This window comes from Monodelphis domestica, chromosome 6 (assembly GCF_027887165.1).
Source record: "Monodelphis domestica isolate mMonDom1 chromosome 6, mMonDom1.pri, whole genome shotgun sequence".
NCBI classification, from domain to species: domain Eukaryota; kingdom Metazoa; phylum Chordata; class Mammalia; order Didelphimorphia; family Didelphidae; genus Monodelphis; species Monodelphis domestica.
This window is the reverse complement of record NC_077232.1, coordinates 12,638,367-12,648,236: the sequence shown is the minus strand read 5'-3', so window position 1 is coordinate 12,648,236 and position 9,870 is coordinate 12,638,367. Positions and strand designations below refer to the sequence as shown.

Here is a 9,870-nt window from a genome sequence, read left to right as displayed (position 1 = left end):
AAGGAGGCTCGCCATGGGCTGGGGAGGCTGCTGGCCGTTCCTGCTCCTCTGGGCTCTGGGCCTCGGCCTGGGCCGGACTCTGCAGCACGAGTACGCGTGCGGCGCCTACAGCATGCAGCTGCTCGTCTTCCCCCGGCCAGGCCGCAGCGTCCGCTTCAAGGTGGTGGGTGAGTGGCCTGCGGAGCGCCTGGAGGCGGCCCCGCCCCTCCCCGCCCCCCCAGCCTCCGGGCAGAGGCTGGCCCAAAAGAGGCTCTTTGGGGGTCCGGGAGGCCTGGAAAGTGGGGGGGGGGGCTGATGGGGGAGGCCGCGGCGCCCCCCAAGTCAAGCAGGCGCCCTTCTAGGTTGGGGCTCCCCGCGGGGGCTTCAGGGCCTGCCGGGCTCTGGGGGGCTCAGAGGGCTCTGTCGCCCCTCCTTGCCCAGATGAGTTCGGGACCCGGTTTGAAGTGACCAACTGTTCCGTCTGCCTCCACTGGATCGCCTCGGAGCCCCCCGGGCCGGCCGTCTTCTCGGCCAACTACCAGGGCTGCCATGTGCTGAGGAAGGTGGGCGGCCCGGGAACCCGGGTTTGGGGGGAAGCCGAGGCCTGGGGAAGAAGGATGGCTCCCTGGGAGCCGGATTTGAACTCAGAGCCTCTCAGGGAGGCCCGTGTTCTTCTGTCCCAGCTAGTGCTTAGCCTCAGGGGGCTCTTTCATTGGAGGGCATTAGAGAGCCACCTCTTCAGCCTGCCAGGTGGTTGCCAGAACTCCTCCAGGGCACGAGGGTGGCCTTCTGGGCCTGCAGGGCTCCAGCCTGTCTCTCTCTGCCTCAGGGCCGCCAATACCACCTCCAAGTGTTTGTAGAAGAGCTGCTGGACTCTGCTGTGGCGGATGCTCAAGCTGTGACCCTGATCTGCCCCAAGCCTGAGGCTGCCCAGCCTCGCCTCTCTGCCCCCCCTCCCCTCTCTGCCCGGCCTCGGCCTTCCCTCTCTGCCCCCCCGCCTCGGCCTTCCCTCCCTGCCCGGCCTCGGCCTCCCCTCTCTGCCCAGCCTCCGCGCTCTACCCGGCCTCCGCGCTCTACCCGGCCTCCTCCTCCTCCCTCTGCCCAGCCCAGTCCTCACTCTTGGGGCCCAGACTGGAAACACCAGCCTCTCCCACCTGTTACGGTTCGCTTCCCCCGGGGCCCCCCCAGTGGGGCTCCAGCGGGCTCTCGGGTCTCTCCATCTCCCCCAGGTGAGTCTCTTCCCATCTTTTCTGGGTATCGGTGCCGAGGCAGAAAAGTGGTCCAGGCTGTGAGTGACTGGCCCAGGGTTGCCCAGCAAGGAAGTCTGAGGCTAGATTGGAACTCAGGACCTCCCGCCTCCTGGACCCCTCTGGGTGCGGTGCTTCTTCCTCACTCAGCCAGACTCTCTGTGATGGGGGGAGATCACCGGGGAGGGGGACGTGAGTCTGGACTGCCCCTCTCGCCACCCCTTACTAAGACACGCCATCTAGGAGCAGAAGCCAAGCCTGCGGGTACGCCCTTGGAGGGGTTCCAGCCTGGGTCCCGTGTCCCCCCAGGAGAATGCCGGTTCTCCGCTGGCCGCATCCCCTGTGCAGAAGGCAGGACCGCAGAAGCCTGTGTCCGGGCTGGCTGCTGCCATGACGCCTCGGATGCGGAGGTTCCGTGTTTCTACGGTGACGCAGGTGTGCAGCATCCCCAGGGGGGGGCTGGCTGGGCCGGAGGGGCGGGCGGCGATGGGGTCCCTCCCGGCGCCATCGTTAGATCGCCCAGAAACGTGTCTGCAGCATCCGCATGCGGCACGAAGGCTGCCGGGACAGGGAGGCAGGTCGGGTTTGGGGAGATGATGCGTCCTTGGCGGGAATCAGGGGACCTGTCAGAGCCGGAAAGGCCTCGTGTAGGAGAGATGTGGCCGAGGCCCCGCCTTTCCCCAGCAGAGGGAGGGCCGGAGCTCGGCCTTCGAGCCTCGGGACGTCCCCGATGCTGACTGCCTCGGCCGTCCGGCCTCCCACAGCCACCGTCCAGTGTTCCCAAGACGGCCTCTTTGTCCTGGTGGTCTCCCGGAACACCAGCGCTGAGAAGCGGGTCAGTCTGGAGAACATCGAGCTGGGCTACGCGCCGGGCGGCTGCCCCCCGACCCAGAGGACGGCAGACTTTGTGGTCTTCCGCTTCCCCGTCACCCAGTGTGGCACCACCATCCAGGTGAGGGCCAGAGACAGCTCTCGGGGGGAGCCTGGCGCTGGGCTCCCACACTGGGGAAGGCCCCCTCCAGCGTCTCTGCCTGCCCTTCCCCAGGTGATCAACCACCAGCTCGTCTATGAGAATCAGCTGGTGTCGGACATCGCTGTCCAGAAGGGGCCGGACGGCGTCATCACTCGGGACAGCACCTTCCTGTGAGCAGGGATGAGGGATGGCGGCTTCCCAGGGTTTCCTCTTCACACTCAATGGTCCAAGTCCCAGAGAAGAAGACGAGCCCTCCGAGGGGACAGAGTGGCCCGGGACTTGGGGGACTGGAATCCGGGGCTCTTGGGGGCACATGCAAGAGGGGAAGCGGGCCTCCTCTTAGCGTGAAAACAGGCTTTGGTAGCCGCTCGGCAGAAGGCCCACGAGAGCCCTGGCCTGGGCTCTCCTTACTGAGAAACAGAGCAGGTGGTTCGGAATGTTGGGGAAGGCTTGAGTGATAGGAGGGGACCGTTGGAGTGGGGAGCAAAAGAGCTCGAACCCGCAAGGAGCAGAAGTCACGTTGGGTGTCCTTTTGGGGTCGCCTGACTCTGGGGGTCCCTCTTGGGGCTTTCTTGGCAGAGATCCTCAAGGGCACCATTTCCTTCTTGAGCTCACTGTCAGAGGGGGAAACAAAGGCAAACGAGGTTCAGGGACTCGTGTGGGGTTGGAAGAGTCTAAGGCTAGATTTAAACTCTTCCTGGCTCCAGCCTGGCAGTCTGTCCACTGCACCACCTGGCTGCCAAGTTAGGCTCAAATTCCACCTTTTCCACTCCTGCCCCCCCCCCCCGGAACCTTCAACCAATCACTGAACATCTCAGTGCCTCGGTTCTCTCATTTGTGAAACAAGGGAGGTAGGCTAAAGGGTCTCTCGAGATGCTGAGACCAAGCTGGCAATGGGAGTCCCGAGCTAGACTGGAAAAGGAGGTCTCTTCGTGCCTGAAGCCAGGCCCTCCGGCAGCTCCCGGGAAGAGTTTGGCTTCTCCACAAAGACCATGACTCTCATGTCCCTCGGCACGGGGAGCAGAGATCTCCTCCTCTGTTGCAGTCGGGGGATGCTCGGGGCTTGCTGCCCTTTTACGAAGGCTTGGGGCACTTTCTGAGGACCGCCAAACCCGCCCTTGTAACGATGGAGTCAGTCGTGGATGATCGTGCCTTGCTCTAGGAGGCCTGCCCTGATCTCTCCACCTCTCAGAAGGGAGCTAGGCTTCCTTGCTAAGTGTGAACTTTAAATTACTCCACCCTACTTAGTCTAACAAAATCAGGAATGTCTACACCCATACTTAAGGATTAAGTATTGAGGAGGATGGCCTATGACAGACACGTGCTAGCAAATGACAAATCAGAAATAGCTGGCAGACCCTTGGGCTGTCCCAAGTGAAGCTTAAGCTACCATTGGTACATGTGAGACACAGGAAGGCAATGTAAAACCGTCTATATATTTGGCATCACTTCCTCTCTCGGGACTCTGGCGTGGTGGCAGCTGTTGTCCAGTTTGGTGGTGAGTTTTCCCTTGATACTATACTGGGAGAAGCTGAGTAGCTAGTTCAGGTTCAGGCATTTAGCTGAGCCCTCTTGGAGTTTAGGCTGATTCCTTTCTCCTTTACCTTCCAACACTATCCTCTTAAAAGCCACTAATTTGAATTCCCCCTGGCACAGGCCAAGCGGGAAAAATCCAACACCTTTTCCCTCTCCCTTCTCCTTAATTTCTTTCCTCTATATTAATCAAAATCACCACAAATTTCCAGCTGATGTGGGTATTTATTTGGGATATCCCCTGGCGACCAAAATTAGTTTAGGTCACAACCCTGAAATTATCCTTACAGAAGTCACTTCACACTATTTGCCTCAGTTTCCTCACTTGTAAAATGGGCTAGAGAAGGAAATGACCAACTAGTCCAGTATCTCTGCCAAGAACACCCCAAATGGCGCCATGAGAAGTCAGACACAAGCGAAACGAAATGGCCGAGCTCTAGCATTCTTCTCGGACCAGATGCCAGCTGTGTCCCAGCTCCTTGGGAGAATGCAGATTCAGCTTTGTCTTGTAAGAAGTACCAGGGGTCATCTTCTGTGGCTGACTCAGTCTCCTCCTTCTCATCCCACCGCAGCCTCCACGCACGCTGCATCTTCAATGTCAGCGACTTCCTGCCCCTCCAGATCGAGGCTTTCCGAGTGCCACCACCCGCTCCCGTGGTCCAGTCTGGCCCCTTGCACCTGGAGCTCCGCATCGCCAAAGGTAAAGAGATGGCCGCCCTGCCATCCCAGGCCCTGTCCATCCCTGAAGGCTCATGGGACCTTCCTTCTCTCCCCACTCCAGATCAGAAATACGGCTCCTACTATGACTCAAAGGACTTCCCCATTTCCAAGACGCTCCGGGAACCCACGTATGTGGAAGTGAGACTTCTCAGGAGGACAGACCCCAACCTGGTGCTGGTTCTGCATCACTGCTGGGCAACCCCCAGCACCCATCCCTTCGAGGAGCCTCAGTGGCCTCTCCTCCTTGACGGGTGAGCAAGTGGCTTCCCGGGGCCTTGGCTGGGGACAAAGCCCGACTTTGTCTGGGCAGTACCCAGAGCTGGCTGACTTCTTTTCCAGATGCCCGTTTGCTGGAGACGGCTACAAGACCAAGCTGGCGCCTGAAGGGAATACGTCGGAGCCCCCTTTCCCAACTCATTATCAGCGTTTCATCGTGGCCACGTTCACCTTTGTCGACTCGGTCTCCCAGAGGGCTCTCAGTGGACCGGTAAGGGCTGTGGCTTGGCTCTGAGCAGGAGAGGAAAGACAGACGGCCTTGGAGGAACAAAGAGCCAGAGATGGGAGGATGACTGGACTCTGGGATGCGGGGAGAGAGAGGGGCAGAGTGTCTGGAGGCTGCAGCGGGAGGGAGGAGGATTGAAGTACCAACTAGAGCTCTATCGTAGGAGGATGGGCTAGAAGTCACTGGAGTTGATTGAACAGGAAGGGGTTATGTGGTCAGTCCCTCTGGCAGTCGTGTGAAGGATGAATTAGTGAGGAGGGAGGCAGGGAGGCCAGGGCAGAGGCTATTGTAACAGTCATGCTAAAAATGCCACTTCTTTCTCAAGCCAGCCACTCTACTTCTCATCTCTAAACTAATAAAACAATGCTTATTTCCTAATATCATCCTTCTAGGAGGGCCCAGTTTAGGGTGGCAGCCATGTGAGTAGAAAGGAGACCAACTAGATATTGAGAGAACAGAGAAGCTGCCGGCCTTGAGGACTGAAAGATTGAAGGGTTCTTGCACCCCTTTCGTCTGTGGAGGTCCCATGGGGGATTCTTCTACACTGGCCTCTGTCACCCTGGCCCTACTAAATTTTAGGCCCACTGAATCCACCACCCTTCACCAGGACTTAAGATTCCCCCAGCGACCTAACAGGGACAGCGCTAGGGAGTTTTCATTCTGGTCGATTGGCCCACACTTGGAATTTGGTTCCGTGAGTTAGTTCTCTAACACTCAAGTAAAGAGGCCCACGGGACCCCCCTGGCCAAGTATCAGGAGCGTCCATTATGGCTTTAAAGTTTGACTCTCAGGACCCAGAGGGAAAGGCTCCATCCACCAGCCAAGGACTAGGGCTTCTCAGGGACATGAGTTGAGTAGCAGGCGCCATTTTGTTTCTCTACGAGGGCAAAGAGCTGATCCCCCCCTCCTTGGACCAGCGTCTTTGATTAATGGCCTCTAGAAGCTGATCCCAGAATTCCGATCCTAAGAGATGGTCCCTGCATGGCAGGACCCCTAAACTCTGCTCAGATGAAAGGGTTTGACACTCCCCGTACCCACCGGCCGTGGGACGGACCCCGAAAGATGCCCGATTCTGTTTTTCCCTTGGTCCAGGTTTACTTCTTCTGTAGTGCCTCTGCTTGCTATCCCTCTGAGACAGAGACGTGCAGGGCCGTGTGTCACTCGGGGGCTACGAGTGAGTTTTGCGATTTGGGGTCTTGGGGTGGGGGGACGAGTCCTAGAGCCCCTAGATCCCACGTCTGCCCCTCCCCGTGTGTATAGTGCAAGGCTGCCCTGCTGGGATGCTAACCTGGCAGAGGGCCAGGATGCAACGAGGTACTTCTGACCCCTCTTGACAGAGCGGAGGCGCTTTGTAGATGGCCACATTGAGATGGAAGGAGCCCGGGACATTGTGGGTTCTCCTGGCCCAGTAGGATTGGGGGCTTCTCAAGAACCGAAGATTATCCTAACAAAAGGTGTGTGGGGGGCTGGGTGTGTTGGGGGATGTAGACGTATGTATGCGTCCTTTGGGGCCAAGAACTATCCCCAGGGTACCACCTCGGCAACAGGTCTCCCTCGAGCGACCTCTGCCCACGTTGACGTAGACCCGGACCACCGTGGTCTCTCCAGCTTGCTCTTGGGCCTTTCTGCTAAAATCTGTGGACGTTGCCGATTCTTTTAGTTCTTGTAAATCTATAGCTTCCCCCTCAACAGAGCCCAACTCGCTGGATGGATCTGTCGTCTTGCGGCCCAGCATCCTGGAGACCCTCCTTCTAGAAGGATCCTCCTGGAACGCGATGCTGAAACCTTTGCTGTGGGTGAGCCTCTCCCTGGCGGGCATCACCATCTTCCTAGTGGCGGCTGCTCTCTTTGGAAGGACCCAGAAGCTTTGCAAGGGGAGCGGGGAATACAAACAAGCTCAATAAAGCGGAATGTTGATGTTTGGACCAACAGTGTGCTGTTCTAAAGAGGGGGCAGGGCTCTTGGCACTAGTCAGGGCACTAGACTCGGCCGAGAGACCCTGAGAGCTCGGCTGGCTCAGCCCCTTGATTTGATGGGGTTTCTAAGCCTGAGGCACCTTCTGGGATTTGTCCAAGGCCCTTTCATTCCAATCTGGTGCTCTTCTACTTTGTGGCATGTGTGCCACTACTCTCTTCTCTCTACTTTGGGCTAAAATGGTTCAATCTTTTCCTGGATGCCAATTTGGGTCTTTCAAAAAAAAAAAAGCAACTTTGACTTCCCCTAAAATTCATTTTCCCCAACTCCCCACCCCAAAAGCACCGGAGCTTCCCTGACCAAGAGTTTGCCTCAACCAATGCCAGTCTTTGGGCCATTAGAAAACAAAGCTTTAAAGGTTAAAGAGTCCTCCAGCACGCGAGACGAATGTTCCCTGGGCGCTCAGTGGTTGATGCCCGTCTCCCCACTCCCAAGCCAAAAATGTCCGGAGGCCAATAATTTTTCCTTCTAAAAGGCCTTTCTTGTGGCCAGAATGGATCTGGAGCATACGTGGAGGTGGCACAAAATTAGCTCCCAGAAATAAGGATGAAGCCACAGTGGTACCAGGGAAGCATCCCCTTCTGCCTGCACTGGTCCATGGCTTACCACCTACCTTCTGGGCTTTTAGCTATTGCCAGCCACCACCTCTAGGTCCCAACTCTTGCCAGCACCCTCCACGAGGAGCCATTGGAGCAGGAAGGAAGTTGGGTTCTGGGTGGGCACCGTGCATGCACGGGGAAGCAGAGCACAGGCTTCCAGCACACCCGACTCTGCCCCGGCCATCGTCGTCCTTGATCTTGGCCACCTTTGACAATCATGCTGGCAAGATCCGGGGGGGACATGTCTCGAATGCTTTTGGAGGGAGCTGCTGGGATATTTGGGGGAAAGGAAGAGCTAGGTGGGAGGGGAGAGAAGGAAGGTGCTTTCCTGTTTGACGGAGTGGCCCCATGAGGACTGCCGTTGGCAATGTGGGTGCCCATTGTCCCAGATCCCTTTTTGTGGTTCTACACTCTTGGTTGGCATGTTATGGTGGCTGGTGGGATGTCAGTCCTAAAAGCGGTTCCTCCAGCAGGCTGGGGGTCCCAGAGGGCCTCTGTTACAGGAGTCTAGTCTGAAATGGGTCAGGAGCCAGGAAGGGCAGCCTCCTGGGTGATAAGAGAGGGGAGACCAAGCTGGAGAAAGAGGTGGATCTAAAAGGCAGCTGACCTTGGGAGAACAAGAGCTGATCCATGGAGGACTACCTGACGTGGACTGTCCACTGGGGGCACCCCCCAGAGGGGGAGATCAAGGCTGGGCTATGATGAAGGCCCCAATGGGCTTCCAAGTGCATGAAGGCCTCTGTGCCCTGGAAGCTTTCTCCATAGTTTGCCTCCAACACTCCTCTTCCTGGAGGAAAAACTGAGGCTCAGAAGAGATGAGCCAAAGGGAAGAAGGGGCAGGATGGAGAGTGATTCTGAACTCTGCCCTTCATCCTGAGGGGGGATCCCAAGGGGATGGGATCCCCTCCCGAAAGCCTCAGAGAGAACCCAGCCCAGCTGGGCTATGGAGAAAGAGCTTGAGGCCTCCGTCTACCCAGATGAGGTGATGGTGCTCGTGGACGGTGCCGCCATTTCCCATCTCCTTGGCGGAAGCCTGGATTTCTTAGCTGCCAAACTGGAATCTCCTCCAGGCTGCCTCTTGGGGTGGTTTGGGGGCGGCGACACTCCGGGTGGCTAGAGTTGATAGTAATTTAATAATGGGACAGATCCAGGGGGCACATTTCCACCCTGGGCTTCTCCAGCCTTCAGCATCCCCTCTGTCAGCTCAGCATGCAGCATACATTGGGGGCAACCAGAGGGCTCAGGGGACGCGACCCGAGTCTGACATTTAGCGGTGGGGTGACTCTGGGCAAGTCTGCCTCAGTTTCCTCATCTATAAAATGGGGATTATAACCCTCCCTCAGGGCTGTTGGGAGGATCAAAGGCACTCTGCCACCCCGAGAAGTGAGGTGGATGCCACGACTGGGGGCAGGACTCTCACCAGGGCAGTCACCCTCACTCTGCCAGGCAGCTGCCAGCTCCCTCAAAGCCGCATGATGCGCCTTCTCATTGGGGTGGTTTTATCTCTGCCTGTGCCTGCAGTGCCCCATGTAGTGAGGAAGGAAAAAGAGCCCCGGCTTCCCTTCTAGCCATCTGAGATGGCCACCGCGGGCAGGGAGCCCCATGGTTAGAGCCAGCTGGGGGGGCTGTGCTGAGAGCCATAAAATAGATGAAAACAAAACTGTTGGGGCAGGTGGGGGTGGGGGTGCAGGGCTTCCCCAGGACAGGCCTACTTCATGGCAAAAAGCAAGGTAGCAGCGCCCCCAGAGTCCCGCAGAGCCCCCAGAGTCTCCCAGAGTTCTCAAGAGCCCCCCAGAATCCCACAGTTTCCCAGATTCCCCAGAGCCACCCAGGGTCTCCCAGAGTTCTCAAGAGCCCCCAGAGTCCCCCAGAGTTTCCCGGATTCCCCAGAGCCACCCAGGGTCTCCCAGAGTTCTCAAGAGCCCCCAGAGTCCCCCAGAGTTTCCCGGATTCCCCAGAGCCACCCAGGGTCTCCCAGAGTTCTCAAGAGCCCCCAGAGTCCCCCAGAGTTTCCCGGATTCCCCAGAGCCACCCAGGGTCTCCCAGAGTTCTCAAGAGCCCCCAGAGTCCCCCAGATTCCCTGGAGTCTCCCAGAGTCCCCCAGAGTTTCCCGGATTCCCCAGAGCCACCCAGGGACTCCCAGAGTTCTCAAGAGCCCCCAGAGTCCCCCAGATTCCCTGGAGTCTCCCAGAGTCCCCCAGAGTTTCCCGGATTCCCCAGAGCCACCCAGGGTCTCCCAGAGTTCTCAAGAGCCCCCAGAGTCCCCCAGAGTCCCTGGAGTCTCCCAGAGTCCCCCAGAGTTTCCTGGATTCCCCAGAGCACCCCCAGAGCCCCCAGGGTCCA

At 58.2% G+C, this 9,870-nt stretch overlaps 1 protein-coding gene across 3 annotated transcripts; it reads left to right on the top strand.

The window, feature by feature from the left end:
- Window positions 1–13: 13 nt before the first annotated feature.
- ZP1 (zona pellucida glycoprotein 1) lies at window positions 14–6,879 on the top strand. 3 transcript variants are annotated; one of them, XM_056801651.1, is made up of 12 exons: window positions 14–167; window positions 421–542; window positions 809–1,208; window positions 1,536–1,661; window positions 1,991–2,178; window positions 2,272–2,369; window positions 4,305–4,432; window positions 4,514–4,703; window positions 4,792–4,939; window positions 6,047–6,128; window positions 6,292–6,408; window positions 6,647–6,879. In XM_056801651.1, exons 1-12 carry the CDS (start codon window positions 14–16, stop codon window positions 6,856–6,858), a joined length of 1,965 nt encoding a protein of 654 aa, XP_056657629.1. In that variant the 3' UTR covers window positions 6,859–6,879. The 3 variants fall into 3 exon arrangements, with proteins under 3 accessions (XP_056657629.1, XP_056657628.1, XP_007497668.2); XM_056801650.1 differs by having other exon boundaries at window positions 1,476–1,661; XM_007497606.3 differs by having other exon boundaries at window positions 1,470–1,661.
- Window positions 6,880–9,870: the final 2,991 nt, after the last annotated feature.